The following is a 27339-nucleotide window of genomic DNA, read 5'->3' as shown; positions in this document are numbered from 1 at the left end:
ATAACTAAAAACTTGCATTGATTCAGGTCAAATTAAATAATGTAAGGAAACACCGATAAGCTTCTTTATTTCTTATTCGAAAGCGATGGAAAATTTCTGTTCTTCAGGATAAGACCAGTTTGAACAAATTCTTCAGCTTTTATGTTCTTCCAGTAAAGTGATACAGTCCAATACTTCACTTTACTCACGCAGCAAATAAGACGTTAGTGCTTCATGAAAGGTAATCACGTTAAACCTAACCCTTCATAGTTTTTCATATATTGTCAGTGAGAATGTTTAGTAGTTTTTCGTCTGATGATCAAAACCTTAGGAAACAGTTTTAAATAAATACTACTCGGGGTTGGGGGTCATTGCTGATGATGACTTCGACCTCAAAAGGTTTAAGAGTAAAAACAATAACAACTTTTAAAATGTTTCATGTAACAAAATGGTAAAGCTGAAACTTGACAAAAATAGTGACTTCAATTATCCCTCAATAAAAAAAGAAAAATTGCATAATAAATAGGTGTCAGATGAAAAACTTTCATAAATCCTGAATATATGTTTTAACTAGTTAAATGTAGTTATGTTATTAAATTTAACAATGAAGACATTTCTGTATTTCTTTTTTGTTAAAACAGCAAAGTGATGAATAGTGATCCATAGTTAAATGTAATAAAGTGCATGTATCAAGTTGTATCAGATTTCAAATTACTTTATTTTGTATTCCAACAACATTTAAAATGGAGTGGGAAAAATATACAGTACATAGTGAACTTCAGCTGCTTGCACACTGTTTCTATATTACTGTGAATAAGTTGGTCAGGATACATAAGTTTTAGTAATAAATTTAAAAAATATCACCATAAAATTCTGTGAAATTTCTACAAAAATTCATATAAAAAATACATTCTATTGTTGAGCACTTCATGAGACCAAACTCTTCTTATGTGCTCTTAATAAAGGATTAGGCATCATCACCATACGACAGTCAAAAACATTTAATTGTGTCCCTGTTTAACGGTTAGACAATTGTAGGAAATGTGGTGATTCTTAAAGTGTTTAAACAGCAGACTACTCCAAATCAAATGAATATAAACCCGTAACTAATTCGTTGATTTGCTTGCTTCATTTACTAACTTTTCCCTGAACAACACTGAAAATGATTTCTATTTTAAGTTTTTAAGATACTGACAAATAAGCAAAAATACATCTGAAATATGAGTAGACCGAGGTCATTAGAAAATGTGAGGTTTGTATTGCTGAATTGAGCTGCACACACTCAGGTTTGTTACACTACCATTACAAATTTATCTCCGTCCTTCTTCTGAATAGACAACAGACGACAAGCATACAAATTTTGCAACACAATCATCATTCCCTTTTGACTTTGCTTCTGTAAAATAACTTACACAACAGAAACCTGACTGCTGAAACAAAAATGGTAAATACTAGCAAAATAACTGCCAGCAGAAAGGCTGCCACATCCATCGAGTAGTACTGGATGCTGGACATCTTGTAAGACTCCGTCCTTAAGTGCGCCGCTCCTTTGTGTCGCATGACAAACTCGATCCAGAACATGGCTCGGTCCAGCGGTTTCATAGGCTGATCTCTTTGGATGCTGGACAGCTCCTTCATCTTCTCCCTGTAGGATGGTTGGTAGAGTACCTCCTTTAGCGCCTCCAAGAAGTTTTCTTTGTTCACTGTTGCAATATCAAGGACTTTGGCCACACCTCTTGCTTTCATCCTGAAGAAGTTATCAGCCTGGTCAAACAAAAGTGGCAGGCCAACCAGGGGCACACCGTGGTAAATGGCCTCCTGTATCCCATTGGTGCCTCCGTGGGCCACAAACACTCTGGTCTTGGGGTGACCCAGGAGGTCATTTTGGGGCAACCAGTCCAAGATTCGCGTGTTATTACCAAGGGTGGATGGTCTTTTGCCTTTGTGCCTCCAAATTACTTTCTGAGGAAGTTCTGCAAAAGAAGCAGCAATGTCTTCAGCGATGTCCTCTGGAAGTTTTTCCACCACAGACCCCAGTGTCATCACAATGACACCATGTTCACCTGAGCTCTGCACAAAGTCCTCTAGCTCTTTAGACAGGGGCTTGGAGGGTTTGCACTGAAATCCTGACATGTAGACAACGTTTGGCATTGTGGGTCGAGGGAACTCAAAGGTGAAATCGTTTCTCATCAGCCAGATGTCTGCTGACTGAAACAGCTCCATGTAATGTACATCACTGCCAAAATGACGATGGACAAATGGTTTGTAGTTTGGTTCTGTCATATACCAATTTTGTAAAGTTAAGAAGAAAAAGTAGAGCATATTCTGGACACGCTGAATGAAAGTCATCTTGTCAGTCAGCTCTGACCCTGGTGTAGGGATGTAAGAGAGTGGGGAAGGTGCAATTGCAAAATGGCCTTCACCCTGAATAGTCCATCGGACGTTAAAGACAAGTGGAAGACCCAAACGATGAGCCATAAGAACACCTGTACCAATCGTAGGATCAGTCAGAACCAAATCATATTTGGCATCACGGAGGCTCTGCATCAGCTTGGTATCCTCAAACATTCCCTCAACCATCTCAAGCACCTTGACATGCATTTGATACAACTGTTTCACTAAGTCATGCTCCATCGATAATCGAGTCCACAGAGAAGCACCTTGTCGACGCATGGTCAGTGTTTCCATTACAAATGCCCCAAAGTGCTCTTTGTTAAAACCATTCGAGAACTTTATAGTGATGGTCTTGTAGTGAGGGGACTCTGACTTGATGTACCAGGTGTCGTTTGGCCGCACCACTGTGACTTCATGACCTCTGGAGTGAAGCTCTTCAATGATGATATTCATGTTGATCCAGTGACTTCCATCCACAGGGAACACCAAGACTTTCCCTCCATTTACCAACAATGTAGAGCATAGCAGCACTGCAAGTGCCACCAAGTTTGGATGGTACATCTCTGAAAGAGAGTCTGACAAAGATGTCAAGATGTTAGATCGTCTCTTATGAGCAAGGGGTTTGAGTTCAAGAGTTTGCATCACCCTAATAACTAATGAGAGACATACTTGAGATAAAGTTTAAGTTGGAAAAATATGGACTGGCCAATATTTAAACTTGACCACTGAAGGCCAGACATATTTGCCAGCTCTGCTTTGGTTTTGGCTTAGCTAAGATAAAAATGTAAATTTAAAGGTAAAGATATAGATGTGAATTGTTATCTTAAAGTCATGAGCCTCTTACACACAGCAGTGATCATTCAGAACAGTTGATCTCATTATTGATAAGTTACTGAGTATTTCCTAGGTTTCGATACATTTTTAACACCGTAGCCACAAGGAAACAGCAAAAGTTTTAAATAAATAGATATTACATATTGCATTCGCATAGGGTTAATGTCTGGGTTTGGTTCATTGCCGATGATGACTTAAACCTCCAAAGGTTTAAGAGTAAAAACAATAAGAACTTTTAAAAAGCGTCATGTGATAAAAAAAATAAAGCTCAAATCTGTCAAAAAAAAAAAAGACTTCAACTATCCCTCAGTGAAAAAAGAGAGAAAACAACGAATAAATAGGTGTCAAATGAAAAACTGTTATCAATCCCGAATATATGATTCAACTAGTTAAATATACAGTGGCTTGCAAAAGTATTCGGCCCCCTTGAACTTTCCCACATTTTGTCACATTACAGCCACAAACATGAATCAATTTTATTGGAATTCCACGTGAAAGACCAATACAAAGTGGTGTACACGTGAGAAGTGGAACGAAAATCATACATGATTCCAAACATTTTTTACAAATAAATAACTGCAAAGTGGGGTGTGCGTAATTATTCAGCCCCCTGAGTCAATACTTTGTAGAACCACCTTTTGCTGCAATTACAGCTGCCAGTCTTTTAGGGTCTGTCTCTACCAGCTTTGCACATCTACAGACTGAAATCATTTCCCATTCTTCTTTGCAAAACAGCTCCAGCTCAGTCAGATTAGATGGACAGCGTTTGTGAACAGCAGTTTTCAGATCTTGCCACAGATTCTCGATTGGATTTAGATCTGGACTTTGACTGGGCCATTCTAACACATGGATATGTTTTGTTTTAAACCGTTCCATTGTTGCCCTGGCTTTATGTTTAGGGTCATTGTCCTGCTGGAAGGTGAACCTCCGCCCCAGTCTCAAGTCTTTTGCAGACTCCAAGAGGTTTTCTTCCAAGATTGCCCTGTATTTGGCTCCATCCATCTTCCCATCAACTCTGACCAGCTTCCCTGTCCCTGCTGAAGAGAAGCCCCCCCAGAGCATGATGCTGCCACCATCATATTTGACAGTGGGGATGGTGTGTTCAGAGTGATGTGCAGTGTTAGTTTTCCACCACACATAGCGTTTTGCATTTTGGCCAAAAAATTCCATTTTGGTCTCATCTGACCAGAGCACCTTCTTCCATATGTTTGCTGTGTCCCCCACATGGCTTGTGGCGAACTGCAAACGGGACTTCTTATGGTTTTCTGTTAACAATGGCTTTCTTCTTGCCACTCTTCCAAAAAGGCCTAATTTGTGCAGTGCACGACTAATAGTTGTCCTATGGACAGATTCCCCCACCTGAGCTGTAGATCTCTGCAGCTCGTCCAGAGTCACCATGGGCCTCTTGGCTGCATTTCTGATCAGCGCTCTCCTTGTTCGGCCTGTGAGTTTAGGTGGACGGCCTTGTCTTAGTAGGTTTACAGTTGTGCCATACTCCTTCCATCTCTGAATGATCGCTTGAACAGTGCTCCGTGGGATGTTCAAGGCTTGGGAAATCTTTTTGTAGCCTAAGCCTGCTTTAAATTTCTCAATAACTTTATCCCTGACCTGTCTGGTGTGTTCTTTGGACTTCATGGTGTTGTTGCTCCCGATATTCTCTTAGACAACCTCTGAGGCCGTCACAGAGCAGCTGTATTTGTACTGACATTAGATTACACACAGGTGCACTCTATTTAGTCATTAGCACTCATCAGGCAATGTCTATGGGCAACTGACTGCACTCAGACCAAAGGGGGCTGAATAATTACGCACACCCCACTTTGCAGTTATTTATTTGTAAAAAATGTTTGGAATCATGTATGATTTTCATTCCACTTCTCACATGTACACCACTTTGTATTGGTCTTTCACGTGGATTTACAATAAAATTGATTCATGTTTGTGGCTGTAATGTGACAAAATGTGGGAAAGTTCAAGGGGGCCGAATACTTTTGCAAGCCACTGTAGTTATATTTATAATAAATCTAACAATGCAGACATTTCTGTATATATTTTTTTCATCATCAAAGGGATCAATTGTGATCTATGATAATATATAATCAGTGTTGGGTGTAATGCGTTACTAAGTAACGCGTTACTGTAATTAAATTACTTTTCCACTGAAAAAGTAGAGTAACTAATTACTGTTCATTTTTAGGTATTTTAATTACAGTTACTTACAATGTACTTGCGTTACATTGTAAAATAATTAAACTCGCTGAATATCATTATTTAATTTCAATAATTTATCTTCTAAAGGTAAAAGTAAACTCTGCAGCTTTAACATCGCTGTAGTGCAGCTGCACGTCATTTCGCGCCAGTTTGCTGCATAGTCGTTTTCTAAAGCGGAAGATGCCGGACTCGGCTGAAGCGTGTGGCTGTTTTATGAAATGGACATATTCCCGTCTCTTCACTTTACTGAAACAAGCAGACAAGAACATTACAGTAATATGTAAGCTATGTCCTGGGGAGAAAAAACTATCGGCCGCTGTTAATAGCACGACACGAGAGCATAGACGAACACTTCTGAATGATCCTTGTTCATCATCCATGGATAACACCGCGGCAACTCCTGCTAAGCAGGCAAAACTTGATTTTACTTCAGCAGCACAGAAAGCGTCTGAAGGTGAGCTTAAAAAATGATTGCAGGCTACATTGTGGAAGAGATGCTACCGCTGCGTACTGTAGAGTCTCCGTCTTTAAAAAAATTTATTTATTATTTATAGAGTTTAATTTCTATTGTTTGCCCACTCAAGGTTTATAGGGATTTTAAGAAGTATTTAGTTAAATTACTTATTTAGTAATTAAGTTACTTTTCTGACACAGTAATTAGATAAGTATTTTAAATACAATATTGACTAAGTAATTAGTAATTAGTAATTAATTACTTTTTTAAAGTAACTTACCCAACACTGTATATAATACCTTGCATCAGAATGGTTGTATGAGATCTTAAGTTACTTTATTTTGTATTCCAGCAACATTTATAATACAGTGGGGAAAAATACAAAGAACATAGTGAATTTCATTTACTTGCACTCTGTTTCTATAATACTGTGAATATGTTGGTCTGGTTACAGAAGTTTTTTTTTTTTTTATATATAGATTTGAAAAAATAGCAGCATAAAATTTTGTAACATTTGTGCAAACATGCAACAATAAAATATATTCTATTGTTGGGCACTACATGAGGCCAAACTCTTCTTATGTGACCTTAATGAAGGATTGGACATCATCACAATATAGCAGTCAGAAACATTTAATTGTCTCCCCCTTTTAACTGTTAGACACTGTTAGGAAATGTGGCAATTTTATTTTTAAAGTGTTTACAACAGCAGAATATTCAAAATTAATATAAACCCGTAACTCATTTGCTTTACCCATTTTCATCATCATTCTTGTTTGACTTTGTTTCAGTAAAATAGCTTATGTAACAGAAACTTGACTGCTGAAACAAAAATGGTAAATACCAGCAAAATAACTGTCAGCAGAAAGGCTGCCACATCGATCGAGTAGTACTGGATGCTGGACATCTTGTAAGACTCCGTCCTTAAGTGCGCCGCTCCTTTGTGTCGCATGACAAACTCGATCCAGAACATGGCTCGGTCCAGCGGTTTCATAGGCTGATCTCTTTGGATGCTGGACAGCTCCTTCATCTTCTCCCTGTAGGATGGTTGGTAGAGTACCTCCTTTAGCGCCTCCAAGAAGTTTTCTTTGTTCACTGTTGCAATATCAAGGACTTTGGCCACACCTTGTGCTTTCATCCTAAAGAGGTTATCAGCCTGGTCAAACATAAGTGGCAGGCCAACCAGGGGCACACCGTGGTAAATGGCCTCCTGTATCCCATTGGTGCCTCCGTGGGCCACAAACACTCTGGTCTTGGGGTGACCCAGGAGGTCATTTTGGGGCAACCAGTCCAAAATGAATGTGTTATTACCAAGGGTGGATGGTCTTTTGCCTTTGTGCCTCCAAATTACTTTCTGAGGAAGTTCTGCAAAAGCAGCAGCAATGTCTTCAGCGATGTCCTCTGGAAGTTCTTCTACCAGCGTCCCCAGTGTCATCACAATGACACCATGTTCACCTGAGCTCTGCACAAAGTCCTCTAGCTCTTTAGACAGGGGCTTGGAGGGTTTGCACTGAAATCCTGACATGTAGACAACGTTTGGCATTGTGGGTCGAGGGAACTCAAAGGTGAAATCATTTCTCATCAGCCAGATGTCTGCTGACTGAAACAGCTCCATGTAATGTACATCACTGCCAAAATGACGATGGACAAATGGTTTGTAGTTTGGTTCTGTGATACACCAAAATTGTAAAGTATAGAAGAAAAAGTAGAGCATATTCTGGACACGCTGAATGAAAGTCATCTTGTCAGTCAGCTCTGACCCTGGTGTAGGGATGTAAGAGAGTGGGGAAGGTGCAATTACAAAATGGCCTTCACCCTGAATAGTCCATCGGACATTAAAGACAAGTGGAAGACCCAAACGATGAGCCATAAGAACACCTGTACCAATCGTAGGATCAGTCAGAACCAAATCATATTTGGCATCATGGAGGCTCTGCATCAGCTTGGTATCCTCAAGCATGCCTGCCACCATCTAAAGCGCCTTCTCATGCAATTCATAAAACTGTTTCACTAAATCATACTCCATTGATAAACGAGTCCAAAGAGAAGCACCTTGTCGACGCATGATTAGTGTTTTCATAACAAATCCCCCAAAGCGCTTATGATCAAAACCATTTGAGTATGTTATAGTGATGGACTTGTAGTGAGGGGACTCTGACTTGATGTACCAGGGTTTTTTTGGCCGCACCACTGTGACTTCATGACCTCTGGAGTGAAGCTCTGCGATGATGATATTCATGTTGATCCAGTGACTTCCATCCACAGGGAACACCAAGACTTTCCCTCCATTTACCAACAATGTAGAGCATAGCAGCACTGCAAGTGCCACCAAGTTTGGATGGCACATCTCTGAAAGAGAGTCTGACAAAGATGTCAAAATTTTAAATCTCTCCTTCTGTTTAGTAAGGGCTTTGAGTTTAAGGGTTTCTATCTACTTAAAAACAAACAAAAATGAGTGAGAAAATTCCTTCCTGCATACACACTGGAAGACAGTAATGTAGTGACTCCAGATCAAGAAACGACCATGAATTTCTGCAACTTGCAATGATGACAACCAAAACGTAAGTCATGAATGTTTAAGAACACATTAGATGCTATATAGTCATTCTTATTAAACATAAGAATGACAGTTAAATCCAAGAGGCCAATTTATTTTCCTGATTAGAAGTCGGGATGTATTTAAAAAGGTAACTTCTGAGCCTTGTAATTTCACTTTGTGAATGCACATCGTTAGTGATCTAGATTGCTAATCTGAGTAAATAACATAACTCAGTCATTTCAGTTTATGTTTGACAGCAAAGGTTGCCGTATAGTTAAAACCACCCTGATTCACACCACCACCAGTCTTTCTACAAAGGATTTCCAGTAGTTTTTCACTAAGCTGAGGCACCCTACTTTAAAACCTGCATAGCTTCCAGATTTTCTGCAGCTGACTGGTTCAACTGCAGTGTGGGAATTCCTGCCTCTAAATCTCAGGAGGTTTAAAAGAAGGCAACAAAGCTGTTTGCTGTTTTTTGTTCCCTCTCAGGTTTCAGAGCTGCCAGCATTAATGGGTATCAAATTATAAAGCAAAATGTAAAAGCTGCCATTGTTTAATGTTAAATGGTAAATGGACTGTATTTGTATAGTGCTTTACTTAGTCCCTATGGACCCCAAAGCACTTTACACTACATTCAGTCATCCACCCATTCACACACACATTCACACACTGGTGATGGCAGCTACATTGTAGCCACAGCCACCCTGGGGCGCACTGACAGAGGCGAGGCTGCCGGACACTGGCGCCACCGGGCCCTCTGACCACCACCAGTCAAAAGACCTTTTGTGCTTGCAAGACTTAACATTTTTTCCTTAGTTCCAAAATTAAAATAATCAAAACAAAACTTTATTAGAAAATTCTGTCTGAACTTGTGTGACCTTTGAATCTTCCTTCTTTTTTTCGAAAAGAAAACAATTTTCCAAGCTGAAATGCACCCGATTCCAAAACAATTCATTCTTTTTCTTGCTTTTGTTCCTTGTGATCAGAACAAACTATGACTGTGAATGAGGATAGTTTATATAGTGAGATTCCTCCATGCAGTCATAAAGCTCAGCCTTGTTATTGTTGAGAGGAGACATCTGGAAAGTCTTCTATTCCTCTGTGAGAATTCATATGCTACTACTTAGCTGGTCGGTCATGCATATTTCAGAACAGAACTCGCAGCGTGACTACACAAAGAAATGCTCTAAAACAGCATTAAAGGTATTTTGGGTTTACATTAAAATGCCATTGTATCTTCTAAAACTCTTACTGATCTTGGGTTTTTGATCTAAGTACTTACCTAGAGCGTCCCTGTAAAAAGATCTCACGTTTCAACCAGAGCCTGTTGTTTGTGTGTCCAGCCTGCTTCACAGCCGGTCTCTGAGTGAATGACTGCCGTCGGGCTCTGACGAGCAAACACCTCTGACCGCGTCGGCTCTAAGGTAGCAGGAGTAAGGTTCAGAGCCTTTTGTAGTTTTCAGCAGCAAGGTTGGTTGCATAAGAGAAAACTGGATCAAATGCTCACGTTGTGAACTCTGATCTATAGATGTAGTAGATAATACTGTTGCTACAGGTTACTATAGACAAAGGCAAGTGTATCTGAAATGAATGAATGGTTTTGGGTGAAGACATTTGAGGATAAAATGGAAGTAATTGAAAAATTGAAGGCAACATAGAAATAACGTGCAAATGTGGACAGAAAGCAGTAAAACTTTATGAGAATACCACACATGGGTAATGTGTAATTATTAAACTGTTGTAATTGAGTGTGATTTAAGTAGAAGGTTATCGGCGTGCCTAATCAAACAGTGTGTTCAAATAGTGAGTTCATGTACATGAACTTCATTACCTCGCCCTCTGACTTAAAAAAGTGAACGTGTTGTTTCACAAGACAAATAAATTGCGCATTAAAACAAATAGCAGGGAATGAGTTAATGATCAGGAAAAAAAACATTAACAAGAAAAAATTCCCAAGTAAAGCTGCAATAGAGTTCGAAAGAGTTAATGCAAGTCTTCAAAAGATACATTATACTGTAGATGTGTCCTATCAATTGATTAATTAATTAAATGATTCACATGATTCTACTGGATGTCCTCACAAGGTAGATTAATTGCATTCAGAGACAATAATTAAAGATAAAAAGGAATCTACATTTCTGTTTATTAAAAAAACAAATTGAGCAGTGCCGCTTGATATTAAGTGACATGACTGAGTGAAGTCAAGGAAACCAAAGATGGTGAATAAACTAAGTGACATTAAAGTCTGTAAGTAAAGATCCAAATCAGGGAGAGAAATATTGTGGCATCGGTAAACTCAATCTAGACAATAATGAAGGCAGAAATAAACTGACAGAAAGGAAGTGAAAATGCAGAAAGCAAAAAAGAAATTATCCTTCAAAATAAAGCAGGAAGTAAACTAAAAAAGGGAAACACTGAGACACAGACTAAGGTGAAAATAAGACGCGCACAAAATATGAAAGTTTACCATTAATTAACTATGAGTCAACCCAAAAGCCATGATGGTATAATATTCCTCTCTGCCTTAGAGTCCTAAAATAATTGTCCAAAACTATTAACCACAGTGATCAGCTATACTGATGATATTTTTATCAGTATATTTCATTGTCATGGGTTCATTAGTCTATAATAATCATCCACAAAGAATGTGGCACTTCATCTTGTTATGTTTCTCAAGTAGTGTCTGAAATATTTATATTTATTCTGCTTTTTTTGGATAAATATTTGTAAACATCGTTTTCCTCCTTTTCCCTCCCTTCTTCTCCAGCCCCCCCATCCAGAACTCCGTCCAGCAGCCGGACTCCCACTGTGACTCCATCCCTGCCGAGGCGCTCGGCCACCGTCCAACCTCTGCCCTCTCCCAGCAGCACCCTACAGAGACAGCATCTTGACAGACCCCAACCTCACCACACCCAGGTCTCTCCCTCCTCTCATGCAGACGGGAGCTGCTACACAGAGCTGTACCCTGGTCCTCAGAGCTACGTGGAGAGGCTGCAGGCAGAAGAGGGGTCAGCGGGGGTCGACCCACTGAGGGCCGAGGATGGGAATGTGTACTTTTCGCCTGTGGTGGAGACGGTCTCCTGTTTCAAACCCAGCAGGTACCAGTCACCACTGATGGGAAAAGAGAATAAGCCTCTAGAAGTGGGCATCCTGCGGAGGGTGAAGGAGCTTCTGGCAGGGGTCGATCCCAGGATGGTGGCCAAACACATCACTAAGGCTGACTGCATGGTACGGTTTATAGCTGCCCTAATCAATATCTGTAAAGTAATAGGGATGTTTTTTAAGGATGGACTGCAGCTCTGCAGAAAGGTTTAGGGATTGCTTTATTTTAGTCTGAACGCAGTGGCAACTATGCAGAAGGAAAACTAGGGCTAGCCTTGCATTAGTGATAACAGGTAAATTATGGGGTATTTGTTTTAATGCAAATTCTAAACCATTTCTAAATCAAAGTGTTATTGATGTGTGAAAACATGCAGATGTTTCAGGAGATTTTAAAGTGTATTTTCCTGCTCATCCTGTTTCCGCTAACTGAAATCTAATGCAGCAGTTCTTACATCTGTGTGTGTTCCTAGGTGGCCAGAATTCTGGAGGTCACGCCAGAGGTGCAAAGAATGATGGGCGTTACCTCCGGGATGGAGCTGCTCACGCTGCCACATGGACAACAGTTAAGACTAGACCTGCTGGAGAGGTGAATACTGTTCAACCAGTTCAGCTGTTCATAGCGTGATAGAGCGGTGTATATCTGACATGAGCCTTATTAGACTTTTGTCCACCAAGTTGGTTTTTAGTTATCTGCAAAGTTATCTACTAGCAAATTTACAAATTTACAAACTGGAACCATAAACTATAATGCTGCTAATTAAGTTACTAGACTAGACTAGAGAGACCAACCTGGCTTTGTTACCAGGCTATAAGACTTTCTGCTGTTAAGTGGGGCATTTATACACAGGAGTCTATGGGGTTTGGGTCATTTTTGTAGTCAGGCTCAAGTCATTAGGGAAACTGCCGTTTTTGGGACTTCTGCTTCGGCTTCCGTTTTCAGCCACAAAAAAGTTGTTACTTGAGTGTCACAACAGCAATGACATGGCGTGTTATTCCTAATGTATTCATAGTAATTTATAATTCTTTCCATCTTTTTTTTTAGCCTTCTTTTAACTACATGATTTATTTAGTCTGTTTGAAACCATATGTCTGCTTTCCCTTTCAATGTTGTCTCCCTATTCCCGGCTCCTGCTGTTTGAAATGGAAGTCTTGTTCTGAATTTAAGGACCTCTTTAAGCAAAATGTGATCACTGTGTGGGCTGATATGACATGTGATATAACATAACATTCCTGCAGGTTTCAAACCATGTCAATTATGTTGGCTGTGCACGTGTTGGGCTGCACGGGGACGACCGAAGAACGAGCCTGCCTGCTTCATAAAATCATCCAAATCGCTGCTGAGCTCAAGAGCACAATGGGCAATATGTTTGGCTTCGCTGCTGTCATGAGAGCCTTGGAGCTGCCGCAGGTAAACACGCACTGCACGGAGCTTTGGTTATTTGTGTTCATGGAGATAGTGGAGGCACGCAGGAAACAGCCGGAAGAGCAAGGGATGTGTAACAAAGGTAGCCCGGGGTGAGGTTAAACCAGGGTATAGGTAAGAGATTAACAAATATTATTGACTTAATGGCACAGCGTAGTACAATAAACACTGAGGCTGTAACCCCTGGCCTACTGTGTATACTGCTATAGCGTGACAGTATCGCACCATGACTCACCTTTAGTGAGGATGCTTAATTTCAGGAATAGCTGAGAGGCCCTCTGATATTTAATGTTATCACTTACATGATTTAGCCTTTGGCCCTCTTTTGGGTTTCCCTGCCTCAAGGTGTCAGGTTGTAAAATGTCACAATTCTGATATGAGGGTGCTTTATCACATCCTCAAACAAAAGGTGCAAAGTCATTTATTGATAACTTATTAACCTTTCAGTGATTTTATTAACTCAAATGCAGAAAAGTTTCTTCATTTTATATTTTTTAACTTTATATTGAGTTATTATTAATATATATTTTTAAATTGGCTTGTCTTTTCTGGCAAAGTTTCTGTACATATTCAAAACTGTCTTTACATAAAAAAGACATTGCCTCTGAATATTTTTAGGAATCATATACATCTCAACTATATTTTCAGACTGAAAAAAATAAAGACAGGGACAATTTCCTTAAGATTAGCTGTCAAACAATTGTGGGTTCAGCTGTGCAGGTAATACAAATAGTAAGACAAATTGAATAAAACAAAATAAATATATACAAAACAAGAGGAAGGCACAAAAGCAATAGTGTTGTTCTTCGGTCTTTCAGGTGTCCCGTCTGCAGGAGACTTGGATGGCGTTACGGCAGCGGCACACAGAAGGCGCCATTCTCTATGAAAAAACTCTCAGGCCATTTATGAAGGGCCTGAACGATGGAAGAGGTAGAGCGTCTCGTGAACTCGACACCACATGTTAAAAGCATGGAGAAACAATTCCTGCTCATATCTTGGTGCTACACCATTGTTTCCACAACAAACATGATCTCTGTATCTGTCTTTCAACTCTCCAGAAAGCTGTCCGCTGTCCAACACCACTTTCCCCCACGTCCTCCCTCTTCTGACTCTGATGGAGAAGAATGCGGTGGTGGGTGAGGAGGGGACAGAACTGTGGGAAACGGTGGAAGTTGGGGTGGAAGTCGTCATGTTCCACCTCGGGGCGGCGAGAACCATTGCCCAGCTAGGGGGCATCTACCGTTCTAACGCTGAGAGCAAATTACAAGGTGAGAGAGCTTTGACGAAAACAAAATGCAGTATGTCTGCTTTATAACATTAGCAAATTAAATACAAACCTTTAGAAAATTTAAACACGAAAGACCACAGGGATCCGTCTTGGGACCTACTGTATTTATTCTCCACACAGTTGCAATTCCACTGCAGGAACACGGATCGCATGTTAGGTGCTGCAGCTTCTTGCTGTTCTTCATGTTGTTTCTAATGTGCTTTCACTTTTTTTTCTTTCTTTTTTTAATGCTGCTTTCCTCAAGTTTTAGCAGAAAAGTAGCCTATCATTTCTTAGCAGCCGCTTAAGCGTTGGTAGCCTAGAGCATGTATTTTTTTTTTCAACCTGGAAAAAGGCCAACACACTGGTTCCAACCAGGTGGCAACCTGCAATAAAATATAATAAAGTCAGATTGAGGCATGCATGAAATGCATGCAAGTCAAACTACATTTGAAACCTTTTATTGAAGAGACTGGTACATGCTGCAGCATTAAATAAATCTGATTATAAAAAATAATTAGAAAAAGTGTTATAATTTCCTAAATCCCATTCTAAGGTCATTCTTGATCTGATGGTTTATTTTAAGTTGAAGTTTATAATATTATTAATCAGTAATAAATAGCTTCACGACTGGAAGGCCAAATGAACAACCCAAGGCTGTATAGTGAACTGCAAGAACTTACTCTTTCACTTCTCCTGTAAATAAACTCTTCCTTTCTTCTTCTGCTTCTGATGGGGTCTTCATCCATCAGGACCACCCTATGCCCTTTGGGCACAGGGTGGTCTTCTTCTCTTCCTCCTTCCTGGCAGCTCAACGTTCAACATCCTTTGTCCATTACATCCACTATCCCTCCTCTACATGTCCAAATCATCTCAGTCTTGCTTCTCTAACAAACCCATCAACCTGGGCTGTCTTCTGATACTCTTTTCCTGTCTATCCCGGTCACTTCCAATGAAAATCTTCAGCTTTGCCTCCTGTCTGTTTGTCAGGGGCACTGCCTCTAAACCATGCAGGTCTCACTTCCATCTAGTAAAACTTCTCTTTCGCACTGGCTTCTGTCACACATCACCCCTCATGCTCATCCACACTCCCTCCACCCTGGCTTCACTCTCTTCAACACCTTTCTTGTGCACTTTATGTCTATTCTGATAGTTGACCTCCGATATTTAAACTCTACCTGCATTACCTCTGCTCCTTGCAGCTTCCCTGTTCATCCCTGTTATTCACACACATGTATTCTGTTCTTGTTCATGTTTGAGACAGGTCCAGTTACAGGGACCTCTGTGGTAGAAATGGTAGTCCTCTGGTTCCTCTCTACACTCCTGTGCTGCTAATAATGTTAAACTGATGTGATGTTGCAGGTTTCCGGGAGCAGGCCGAAGTCCTGGAGCTTTTCCTGACTGATTTCCAGATGCGGCTGCTGTGGGGGAGCCGGGGGGCCGAGGAGAAACAGGCTCTGCGATACTCTAAGTTTGACCAGGTGCTCACCGCCCTGTCCAACAAGCTGGAGCCACCCATCAGACGACACTGACCCCAGCACTGTTTTTAGAGGCCTTGTTTATGGAATGAGCTCATGCCTACATACATGGACAATTACTGTGTTGGACACTGAGGAGCTCCTCCACTGAAAGCTCATTAAAAGGGAAAGCGCTGTGATCTTTCAAACAAGGAGGCTTCTTAAGCGTGTAGACACCAGAACGAAGCAGTGCACCCACTTAGTTCAAATCTGTCACATGTAGCAGACCGGGATACTTGAAGAGTGAGACTGAAATTTTATAAATGCTTACCTTCCCATACCAGCACTTTTCCAGTTCCTTTGAAGCTAAACTGATGTAACTCAAGGTTGAGGAACTTTATCTGAAAGCTTCACTAAATGCTTTGATGGAGTCTCCAGAGGGTGTTTTTATTTTTGACTGAGGACTTGCACTGCTTCAACAACGTCATTGATGAATATTGTCCTGTGTTAGTTTACCTAACAAAGGACTGCATCTACTCCACAGTGGCACAGGACGACATGATTTGGAAGTGTAAATATGTGGTGCTATTTCAGGTTACCGAGGCTGTGCCTCAGTCTGATAGGCTCATGTTTGTAAATGTTTAAATCTCCCTAAAGGCTGGACCTTATGTCACAAACATATGTCACCTTGTAGAATGTAATAACAGAATAACTGTACATCTGCATTTCAGTTTTTGTTTAGTTTTTTGTATCTTTTCAATAATTAGGATTTTATAATTTGAAGAGAATATTAAATGTAACCTGGGGTCAGTTCGTGTTTCCTCTTTGTTTCTTTTTCTTCTTATTATAACGATGTCACTTTTAATGTAAGGTGAGTGAACTGATCCTAACTGCACGAGTACAGCACACAGGTGCAGATCATTTTTGTAATCTTAAACAGTTTTACTCTTTATTTATCAAAAAGTGTAAATAAACATTTATTTCACTGGAGGTTGTTTTATTGAATAAAAACAGTCATGCTTGTGAGCTAGCTGGCAACTCGAGCTGCGCTGCAGCATACACACCAACATGCCTCACTTTCCCCGGGCCATATAACAAAGCCAACCTCCTACTTTTTGTGGTCTATTTAGCTGTAAATTTCCCCTTTCTGCCTTTGACATGTCGGTGCTGAAGCTTTTCTAAATCACTGCCCTACTGTTTCAATGCTTCCACCATTAAAGCATTTACCTACAGGCTTGAGGAGGTTACCGATCACTTCCCAATGTCAGTCTGTGTGTGGCATATTTCTGAGGAGTGATGAACTCGGGCCCTAAATGCCAAACTCTTCCTGTATTCTTCTGCTGTGGTGAATTTACATTTCAAAGTGAATCACCTGCTTCTAAACCCAGTTACAATCAGGAAAATGAAATTAACAAAACCACTTCAGATTTTTGACACTCATTAGTTAAACTGCTGGAAAACACATAAAGACCTGGATGACCTGTAACTTTGCGATTCTAAATTCAGATAAAACTGAGGTTATTGTAATAGGCCCTAAAAATCTAATATGATGAGAAATAGGATATCTTATTCTGGATGGCATTACCTTGGCCTCCAGTAACACTGTGAGGAACCTTGGAATATGTAGGACTACTTACTACCATTTGCACAATATGTACTTTTGTACACAACATGTACAAAAGTACAAAAACCATACAAACAAATCATGGAAATACATCATTGAAAATATGTCTGTGCCAAAACTCATATGCAGGAGGTAAAGAACACTGAACAAAAAGTTCAAGTTTTAAGTGAAGATTCTAAATCTAAAAACTTAAGCAAGGGGAGCAAGAGAATAAATTAAAAGAGCTGCAGAAGACGGAACAGAAACGTGTAGAGATAACACATCACAAGAGAATGACAGGTCTATTTTATACACTGTGAGCTGATCGGGGGTGGGAAACAGGAGACAGCAGAAACTGGAGAAAATGATCCGAGTATAAAGGAAAACAATCCAACTACAAAGAACGGCAAGAAACCTCTGATTAAAAATGATACAGTGGAACACTGGTTAGGTGAAAAGAGTCCCTAGAGTGATAAACCAAAGGCAGGAAGTCAAAACTTAAACACTAAAATGCTCAAAGCACTTCCTGTGCTGAAGCAGCACCAACATTCCTCAGTCTGTTGCCCAAACCTCAAAAACATAAACCTGAGGAACTGAAGGTATACACCCAGTTACCATTATTCAATGTGTTTTAAAATGTAACACTGCAAAATATTGTATTTTAGTTTGAAAAAAAGGTTTAATCTTACACATGAAGCTTAGGTCACTGTTAATAAAACTACAAAGACAGACATCTCACTGAGGTGCATATCTTGCTGGGAAGTGTGCTGTCCATGACAACAGTGAGGGGAAAAAACCCCTAAACAAACAAATTAAGTTATTTTATTTTTTTCTGGAACATAAGCAAGGACCCAGAATGTTATAACACATGACTCCGTCAAAGATCATTTCCACATTAATAGCTCCCTCTGCTGTATGCAGGACACAACTTGGATTTATAGCTCTGGGTTGTTTTTTTTTGGTTTTTTGTTTTGACTTGCTAATAGAAGACCTTTCACAAACACAGTCACATTTTATTAAAAATCTACATGCATAATTACATAAAATGGATACTAAACATTTTTAAAAAATTACTGCAAATTGCATTTTTAAGTATGATATTTTAACCCAGATGGTTTGTCTCTGTTTCATTTGGAGCTACAACAACAAAGTTTTTTTTTAATATCCTGGTGTTTAAAGTTCCTAGAAAGTATGGAATCATACCAGGTCCATAACAAATAAATAGGTAAATAAATAAACAAACAAACATCAAAGTGATAAAAAATGAGGTTTAGAGCCATCCCATTTAGGTTTATGAATATAAATTATATAACCTATTATTTTACACCATGTTTCCTATTTTTACCCATGTTCCAGCATGCAAAATTCTATTTATCTATTTATCTAGTAAAATTAAAGGCGCACTAATTATGTATGTGGCCTTTCCGCACTATTTCACTGTTACCTAAACGCCATACGGAATATCTGTGAATTAACTGGAGGAGCAAAAACCCTGATAAACCTGGTGTCACAACTTTCTTTCAGACAAACAAAAAAAAACCCCAGCCAAACACAGAAAAAAAATCCTGATACCAGACCCTTTTCGACCTCTTATTTCCCATTCCAGTTAAAGTAAATGGTAGAACAGAAACTGCGTCTATCATGTCAGGCAGTTTTCTAGTAAACTTTGCCTGACTCTTGCGTTTTTCTGGACTGTGATCCTCCAACGTGTCCTACAATTCACGCGCCGTGCTGGATGCTCTCTGGGAATTGTAGTCCAGTTTGTCACTGAGCTACGTCTTTCTGGGCGCCTTCCGGGGAGGAAAAAACTACAAAACCAGCCGGTAGCGATAAGGAGAAGCTCCAAACTGAGCTTTTCTGTCTGCCGGCAAGCAGCCAAAATGTTGGCGACACTGTTTGTGCTGTTTTTGTTCCTTTGTAACCCAGTCTGCTGCGTTTTCCAGAAACTTTACTGCACCATATCGGACAGCTGCGACTGTGACTTTAAGCCGAATATTAGAGGTGAGACGTGCTTGTCGATGCTAACCTACGGAGGCTGCTTCGTGTTAGCCAGCTAGCTTTGTACCAAAACAAAGTGCAAACAGCTTGTTTATGAAACCGTACTTTATTGTTGCTGTATTATACTACATATGTTTCCTATAAAAATTATATCAGCTAACTGTTTTTTGTTTTTTTAGTGTACAGGTGTTCCCGAGGAGGCAATTGAGGCTTTTATTGTAGCTTATTCCTGCTTTTCTAATTGGTACACTAGCTGGCTGAATACAAGAAATTCCTTACAATATCTGAAATTAAATTAGCTAGTTGTCTACTTTGCAGGTTTTTCATGACAACAGCCACGAGAAGTAGATTTTTCTTGCACTGCTTTGTTTCTATAACCCTTTATTGTGGTTATTACAGGGCACCCCACCCCTCTAGTATTGCACCAACAAAGATTTCTCCAAAAGTTAAATCTGTTCATCTGGACGTAGCGTTTTGTGGCAGAAACGTTTCGTCACTCATCCAAGTGACTTCTTCAGTCTCAGCTGACTGCAGGTTTCCCCAAACCTTATAAACAGTACATTTGCATAATGACTGAAACCAGCCCACTGAAGGAACAATGGGCTGTGAGGTCAGTTCCTTAATCATAATTATGCAAATTCCCATGACCATTGATCAACAATCACTGACCAAAACCCACTGATCAAAGAACACTGATCAATGGCCATGAGTACCATTCACAGAGAGTTGGGGAATGGCTGCAATCACAGCATTGTAAGATGGCGAAAGATGTACCCTTAGGCCCCCTCCTCGATTCAGAGATGGTCTTTCCCTTTTCACGTAAATGGAACTCCTTGACTCCGCGCTCAAACCAGCGTTCCTCCCTGTCCAGGATGTGTACATCCTCATCATTGAAAGAGTGTCCACTGGCCTGTAGGTGTAAATAGACTGCAGAGTCCTGGCCTGACGAGGTAGCTCTTCTGTGTTGTGCCATCTGCTTCGCTAGAGGTTGTTTGGTTTCCCTGATGTATAAATCCTGGCAATCCTCCTGGCACTTAACAGCGTACACTATGTTACTCTGTTTGTGTCGGGGGACCCGATCCTTGGGGTGGACCAGTTTTTGGCGCAGCGTATTTTGGGGTTTAAAAGCCACAGAGACCCGGTGTTTAGAAAAAATGCGTCTCAACTTTTCCGATACTCCTGACACATATGGGATCACTACAGGTTTTCGCTTGGGCAGCGGTTGTTCGTTTCTCCCACAAAACGCTACGTCCAGATGAACAGATTCAACTTTTGGAGATTTACTTTCCTGGATGATTGAGAATGCATCAAGACCAACAAAGATTGTGACTGTCTTTTTTTTCTGATCGCTAGACTTGGAGTGGGACCTCTACAAAAATGTCTATGGACAGCATCTGGCTCAGGACATTGTGTCAGAGGAGGTGGCAAGGTTCCTTCATAATAAAAGCCCCAGTCAGCCACTGGTGCTGTCTTTCCACGGCTCCTCTGGGACGGGAAAGACGCTGGTCAGCTCTATGCTGGGAAATCATCTGTACGGCTCAGCCATGAGCAGCCCGTATGTCCACCAGTTTGTCCCCACGCTGCACTTCCCCTTGCCCCACCGAGTCAAGCAGTACAAGGTATGTTGAGAAGGACAAATGGTTATATCTAAAATCTGAAGTAATGTACTAGTTGTTTTATTGTGTGTTCACTATAAAATGTTTGTTGACCATAACAAAGGGAAGTTTGAATGCTGTCATTCCTAATGTGCAAACAGGACACTGCTTTCTTCTTAGGAGCATACATTCAGAACTTACGAGAGAGTCCTGTGATTTTGCTCCCAATTTCAGGGAAGATGGGCTGGTCAAAACAAAAATGATCACACAAGTAGACACAAAAAAGATACGTGACTCATTTGATCATTTTTGTTTTATGTTCAGCAGACTCTGTCTATAGAATTAACTAAGTGGGATTACTAAATGATTACTAACTAGTGCCTAGTTAGTAATCATTTAATTATATACTAAAATTTCACAAGCGAGTGCCGCCTTTCAGACTACAGTATTTGCAGTTATACATGTTACACAACCTATAATTAAGTAATAAAAACAGAACAGCAGCAGACGTAATTAAAAGCATTGTTAGTTGCAGTCATAGGTGATGTGTTGGGAGCTTGTGAAATTAAATATCCATCCTTTGGTTTTGTAGGAGGAGCTGAAGGACTGGGTGCAGGGAAACCTGACGGAGTGCGCTCGCTCAGTTTTCATTTTTGATGAGATGGAGAAGATGCCTCCAGGCCTCGTTGATGTCCTGGAGCCCTTCTTGGGTCCGTCTCATGTTGTATTTCGCACCAACTACCGCAAGGCGATATACCTCTTTATCAGGTACTAAATACTCCCCTAATGCAGTGAGGCATGTCCACTGCTTAGCTTCCTAAAGCACCAAGAAAGCTCTATATGAAATTAATTCTGCAGATATGAACTCTCTTCAGAAGAAGTTCTTGTATTGTCTTTGTCAAAATAACTTAAAGCTTTCATGAACGGTTAATGCTCAAAACTTTATTTCTCTCCTGCTGATGCTTAAAGAAGAAACTTTTTTTTTTATTACAAAGGGACAGGCAGCTTATTTTGTGTTTCTTGTGTGCAGCACTGCAGGAGAGGAGGTGATAAACAAATTGGCTCTGGAGAACCGTCAGGCTGGACGAGAGAGAGAGGAGATCAAGTTGGACGACCTACAGGAGGCCATCGCACAGGCAGTTTACAACAATAACACAAGTAAGACTCATTTTACATGTTTAAGTACTCTACACTCTTAGGGTAAGGCGGTTTCATCCCAAACCGCTTCAGAGTTTGATTTAAATTCAGTATTTTCTGTGTATAGGATAGAATAAAACAGAATAGAATGGCCCTTGTCATTGTACATGTACAACGAAATTGTGGGTACTCCACAACAACTGTTGTGGAGTTCTCAGCTGATCAACTGAGAACTGAATAAAATAGAAATAATAGTAGAAATAACAAAAGGGAGAACTATAGACAAAAACAAGAGGAAGGCAAATATTAGAAAACAAGTTGCAAAGTGCTTGAAGTAGAAAAAGTAAAAGTAACAATAACTATGATAAAATAATAATGTTTTCTATTTACAGAGCACATAAAATGCTTTACAGAGCAATACTTATGTTCAATAACATTTAAAGGGAGAAACAAATTAAGTAACTGCAATCAAATTGAATGGGTCATAAATGCTTGGCCAGTAGGCTATAGCCTCAGCACCAGATAGCAGTCACATGAGAGCCTGGACAAAGACTCAGATTGTCGAGTAAAGGTCTGTTAGTTCAGATATGTAGCACAGAGAGAAGCCGTGAAGGACCTTGAAATAGATCCTAAAATCAATTCTAAGTCATACTGTGAGCCATTATCAGGAGGTTTAGGGAAAGGTGAGATGTGATGACTTTTTTTGGTTGACAGTCCGGCTTCTGTATAACCTGGATTTTCAGTTGAAGCAGGTGAAGATCCTGATGTATGTTGAAAGTGTGAGAAGGTTAAGACATTTTAAATGCTGGTGTCAGGAGGTAAAATATTTTTTTAATGTCGGTGTTCTCGCCTTGGTTTGTTCAAACACAGTGGTTTTTTTTTTTTTTTTTTTTTTACTGCATGTTCACTAGAAGAGGAAGAAGGCAGTGATACTGATGCTTTGGTGCTCTTCCAGAGCTAAAACTGGTCTTCTGACTTTGATTTATTTAAGTTAATCATGAAAATAAAATTAAAGCCCGTAATAGAAGCAGCATCATCGCTCTGCAGCAGTGCATCATAATGAACACAGAAATTAAGCAGCCTCTTTGAGCTAATTTTCCAGTGCATTGCTGATGAAAGCTTTCATTACTTTAGTAACTGAAGTGAGTTTTTACCCCCATTCAGGCGGCCTCTTCCAGTCCAACATCATTCAGCAGAAGCTCATCACCCGCTTTGTTCCCTTCTTGCCCCTGAGCCGATACCACGTCGAGCGCTGCGTGCGCTCACAGCTCTGCCAGCGGGGCAGCTGCAGCCGCAACGACGTGGTGGAGGCAGTAGGGGGCGACATGAACTACACTCCATCTAAGGGAAAGTACTTCTCCAGCACTGGCTGTAAGACTGTCCCTGCCAAAATCAACTTTTTCCTGTGAGCTGAGGGGAACAGGGGTTTAATTTTTAGGACTGAAAGGGAAACTCTGAGAAAGATGTTCACATGCAGGTCAGAGTCAGAGCAGCATCTGGAGGCTAGGATGCCCTGGGAGCATGAAATCAAGGGGAGTGGAACTCCTGACTGTCTGGATTTGCAATCAGTGAGTGTCTCCATGAAGGTATTGTTGGCGTTTTCTGACTTTTTTCAGGAGTCATGCCACACTCTACCTCAAACCCAGCTCTACCTTTTAATTTTTATATATTTATGTTGGTATGGTGTGGTTTCAGATTTCAAAGGCTTCAACTGGAAGTCATTAATTGATGTTTTCTTGTTTTTAGGCTCATTATTTATCCAGTCTTAATTTATTCTTTGTCAACACCACCATCCCTTCATGGTCATACTGATGAGGAGTTGTCACAGGTGTCCAGAGCGGACTAAACAGCTGGAGGTTATTTGGTGAAAATGAGCGAAGACCTTTTTGTTTGTTTTGTCTTCATTTCATTTTTCTAATGTTTTTACCAAAAGGGATCACACAAGATTGTTTTTAATGTTTTTGTTTTGGGTAACATTTGTTAGCAAAGGGCGCCTTCTGGAAGATCTTTGCTAAGTGTTGACTTTTGAGGATCATTATCCGAGTTTTTCACCCGGATGAAGCGACATATTTGGCTTGTGGCAAAGAGAGCTTGACTGTCAGCACATGAAAGTACACGTCATCAGTCGGCTTATTAGAAAGTAGAATATATTTTAGGACTGAAAGATGTCACAGGATAAAGGAGCTCCTTTGCCAGATCATTTTTAACAAATGAAAGAAGAAGAGATGAGTTTTACTTGGAAAAAAAGCAACTTGTGTGCTGCAGCCCTGCAGGCTCGATGCCATATTTTGGGAGCATGTGACCACTTCTGCCATCAGGTGGCAGTAAAGACTTTGTTTTGACAAGTGTAACGGAGGTGAAGCAGAGTTCACCAAGAGCTCAGTGCATTTTAATTCACTTACTCCCATGTGAGTGAGTTCTGTAGTGCTTTTATTTTGTTTCATTGCTTTAAACTGTACTGTAAAGGCAGCAGGTACGCAGGTTTTTAAAACACTGAAAGTGCACTTTATGGAGTATTAAAAAGACCTGATGTTCTTTGTCAATTATGAAATATTGCCAAAAGTTTGGATTGTTTACACCAAATTACTAATTATAAAATATAAATTTTTTCTTGTAATAAATTACGTGTTAAATGCAGTGAAGAACAAGGGTAACGGAGTTCACAGGATGAAGATGAAATTCTTATCGTATCAGGGTGAAGGTTGACACACACAGAGGCTCGTAAAACTCAAGACAGCCGCAGGGATCAGCGTTCATTAGCTTTGCTTTCAGTACAGAAAAGTCTAATAGTCGAATGAAACGCCAGTTTTTTTGATAGATTTTTTCTTTTTCCACTCAGCTTTGCTGTGTTGCTATGGAGAAGGCAGACTCCAGGCTAAAACTCAGTCATGTTTTGTATGAAAATTTTTATGCCATCCATAATCGGCGACAGTTAGACTCCTCACACTACCATGGTTAATACAATCTCCACAACAAAATACTTTGGTTTTTGTCCTTGTTGTTTCTTCTGAGTTACACAAGTTTCAGGTCCAGCTTCTGAACATTCGTGACTGAAGCTTTTGAGGTATTGTGCACCTTTTACTGCTACAATGTAAAGCAAAAATAAAATGTAATGGCACAAGAAAGGTGTTCTGTGCCTTTTGTCCAGTATTTATTTATTAAAACAGGGAGATTTCTCTGTTTTCTTGCATTTTAATGGAAAGTATTCTTTTTACTTCTGAGAATATCAACAAATATTTCTGGGACAACTTCACCAATTCCAAGGTGCATGGAGAAGATCAAAGATCTGATGACATGAAGACTCCAGCAACAAGTTTTAGGGAACAGCTTTATTAGGTGACCAATACATTTTGTTTTTTTGGGGTTTTTTTTGATCAGTTGACCCTGATGAAGGCCACAAGCTGAAACGTGTTTGATCACCAAATAAAGTTGTTCCCATTACTTCTGTGAATATGACATGTAACTACAGCTTTATTTGTTTATTTATTGTTGATTCAGTTTTTTAACAATCACCACTCTGATTTCAAAGAAAGACAGTAAAGGGTCCAATTACTTTTTGACCCTTTGGGTGCTTTATGTTGAATCAGGCAACTGGTCACTGCAGAGGTCACTGCAGGACTCCAGGCCTCAAGGGCCAGTGTCCTGCAGGTTTTAGATCTCACCCTGGGTCAACACACCTGAATCCAATAATTACTTCATTACCAGGCCTCTGGAGAACTTCAGGACATGTTGAGGAGGTAATTTAGCCATTTAAATCAGCTGTTTTGGATCAAGGCCCTGCAGGACACCGGCCCTTGAGGCCTGGCATTCCCCATTCCTTTGCTAAATTAATCTCCAGTTTCTTTTTCTTTTTTTTGCTTAACCAGCTCGAAGTTACATTCATTCTTCTGTTTATAATTTATTGTGATTTATTTGCCACATTGGAAACCCAAGTGCTCAGAGCGACTGAATCGAGAAGTTGTTTAACGTAAATACATTCGGAGTGTTTGTCTGTGTTTCTCATTCTGAGAAAATTATTCCTCCAATCATAACGACACTCGTACTGAAAATGCTTAGACCCCACAATCACAAAAAACTAAGACATTTGCTGCCGCATTCATTGAAAAACTTTGAGGAGCAAGACCCCAAAAGGTTGATTCTGTTCATCTGGCTGTAGCGTTTTCAGTGGGAGAAAACGCTACATCCAAGTGACTTCTTCAGTCTCAGCTGACTGCAGGAACAGAATCAACCTTTTGGGATTTACTTACCTGGATGATTGAGCATGCATCAAGACTTTGAGGGGCAAGACTGCATGAAAAAGCTGCTGTTAAATTTACTACACTGACGATGCTTTCTAAAGATAAGTCACTGTTTTGTACGGTAATTACATATCCATAGTCTAACAGTTGAAATATCAAGAGACTGAAAGATATCTGTAAAATCTGCAGTGAAGTCAATGTTCTTCACATAAAGCGGTTAACGACTGTTATTTGGTGTAAACTCAACAAGTAGATAATGGTCTCATGTAATACAACAACATGTTGTTCATTTAAAACTCATCCTTTCTCAACATTATCCAGGACTGAAAACTTTATAAAAGCCTGTTTTTCTGGTATTTTATTACAAATTGCTTCAAAAAGGGTGAAGCATGATTTTTTTTTTTTTTTTATCCACCTGTCCTTGATTGTGAATGACTGGAGCTGCTGTGTATCAGCTCTCTGTACGAGATGTGATGCTGATTAGATCTCTGAGAAAGACGTAGCCCTGATATCTCCTTGAGCAGGAAATTAATAGTTTCTCCATCGGAAATGAACAGGTGTCAGAGGTCTTCAGGAGGCTGTGTTTGTTCACTCTTGAGTCCGTGAAGCTACATTCTCGCTTGTGTGGACATTTCTCTTAACTTACTTGACATTAGATCCAACTCATTTACGCATGAGACCTCATTTTTACACTGAGTTGGCACAGTGGGGTGGTACTTAGCACCATCCTCTCACAGCAAGAAAGTCCTGGGTTTGAATTCTTTCTGTGTGGGTTCTCTCTGGTAAAGACACAGATGGGGGTTAAATTACATGGTGATCCTAAATTGGCTGTAGGTGTGAAAGTGTGAATGGTTCTTTGTTCTCTGTGTTAGCCCTGCGACAGACTGGGTACCTGTGCAGATCAAACCCCTACTCTTGCCCTGTGAGAGCAGGGATAGGCTCCAGAATCATTACGCATCCAGCTGCATTCTTTAATTGCCAACAGGGGGCGATACCCGTGTTTGCAAAAAGTCTTCCAGTCCCACGGAAGTCTAAGGGGAAACAGGGCTAAATCACTCATTTTATCTCACATGGTTATCATTTTCAAGTTTCAGAAAGGAGAATTGTC

At 40.1% G+C, this 27339-nt stretch overlaps 3 protein-coding genes and 1 pseudogene across 4 annotated transcripts in view; 2 read left to right on the top strand and 2 right to left on the bottom strand.

The window, feature by feature from the left end:
• Positions 1 to 16645, top strand: part of sh2d3cb (SH2 domain containing 3Cb) — a 47339-nt gene extending 30694 nt beyond the window's left edge. Inside the window, exons 7-12 of the mRNA XM_063489598.1 lie at positions 11179 to 11639; positions 11984 to 12099; positions 12750 to 12921; positions 13755 to 13866; positions 13995 to 14204; positions 15566 to 16645. Of these exons, the coding sequence (XP_063345668.1) occupies positions 11179 to 11639; positions 11984 to 12099; positions 12750 to 12921; positions 13755 to 13866; positions 13995 to 14204; positions 15566 to 15735 (1241 nt within the window). The 3' untranslated portion in view covers positions 15736 to 16645. The remainder of the gene's footprint in view (positions 1 to 11178; positions 11640 to 11983; positions 12100 to 12749; positions 12922 to 13754; positions 13867 to 13994; positions 14205 to 15565) is intronic.
• On the bottom strand, positions 1091 to 9765 carry LOC134638740 (UDP-glucuronosyltransferase 2A2-like). The gene is made up of 2 exons (XM_063489600.1): positions 9694 to 9765; positions 1091 to 2948 (listed from the first exon to the last, which is right to left on the bottom strand). The coding sequence occupies exon 2, from the start codon at positions 2932 to 2934 to the stop codon at positions 1354 to 1356; it is 1581 nt and encodes a 526-aa protein (XP_063345670.1). The 5' UTR covers positions 2935 to 2948; positions 9694 to 9765; the 3' UTR covers positions 1091 to 1353.
• LOC134638738 (UDP-glucuronosyltransferase 2B31-like) lies at positions 6639 to 9788 on the bottom strand (annotated as a pseudogene).
• Positions 16646 to 19094: 2449 nt separating the features above from the next.
• tor2a (torsin family 2, member A) lies at positions 19095 to 25135 on the top strand. 2 transcript variants are annotated; one of them, XR_010095285.1, is made up of 6 exons: positions 19095 to 19264; positions 20615 to 20880; positions 21449 to 21624; positions 21887 to 22014; positions 23158 to 23561; positions 23740 to 25135. XR_010095285.1 is itself a non-coding variant. In XM_063489672.1 (5 exons), exons 1-5 carry the CDS (start codon positions 19144 to 19146, stop codon positions 23400 to 23402), a joined length of 936 nt encoding a protein of 311 aa, XP_063345742.1. In that variant the 5' UTR covers positions 19095 to 19143; the 3' UTR covers positions 23403 to 25135. The 2 variants fall into 2 exon arrangements, 1 of the variants encoding a protein (XP_063345742.1); XM_063489672.1 differs by having other exon boundaries at positions 23158 to 25135.
• Positions 25136 to 27339: the final 2204 nt, after the last annotated feature.

Source organism: Pelmatolapia mariae, linkage group LG12 (assembly GCF_036321145.2).
Source record: "Pelmatolapia mariae isolate MD_Pm_ZW linkage group LG12, Pm_UMD_F_2, whole genome shotgun sequence".
NCBI classification, from domain to species: Eukaryota; Metazoa; Chordata; class Actinopteri; order Cichliformes; family Cichlidae; genus Pelmatolapia; species Pelmatolapia mariae.
Note: the sequence above shows the minus strand (reverse complement) of the source record. Positions and strands in the feature narration are given on the sequence as shown.

What these genes read in the sequence shown, in the direction of transcription:
- LOC134638740 (XM_063489600.1), bottom strand. Translation starts at nt 2,934, where the DNA reads ATGTACCATCCAAACTTGGTGGCACTTGCAGTGCTGCTATGCTCTACA.
- tor2a (XM_063489672.1), top strand. Translation starts at nt 19,144, where the DNA reads ATGTTGGCGACACTGTTTGTGCTGTTTTTGTTCCTTTGTAACCCAGTC. An exon ending in CTTTAAGCCGAATATTAGAG is followed by an intron (nt 19,265 to 20,614) that starts GTGAGACGTGCT and finishes TCTGATCGCTAG; the next exon opens with ACTTGGAGTGGGACCTCTAC. An exon ending in AGTTTACAACAATAACACAA is followed by an intron (nt 22,015 to 23,157) that starts GTAAGACTCATT and finishes ACCCCCATTCAG; the next exon opens with GCGGCCTCTTCCAGTCCAAC.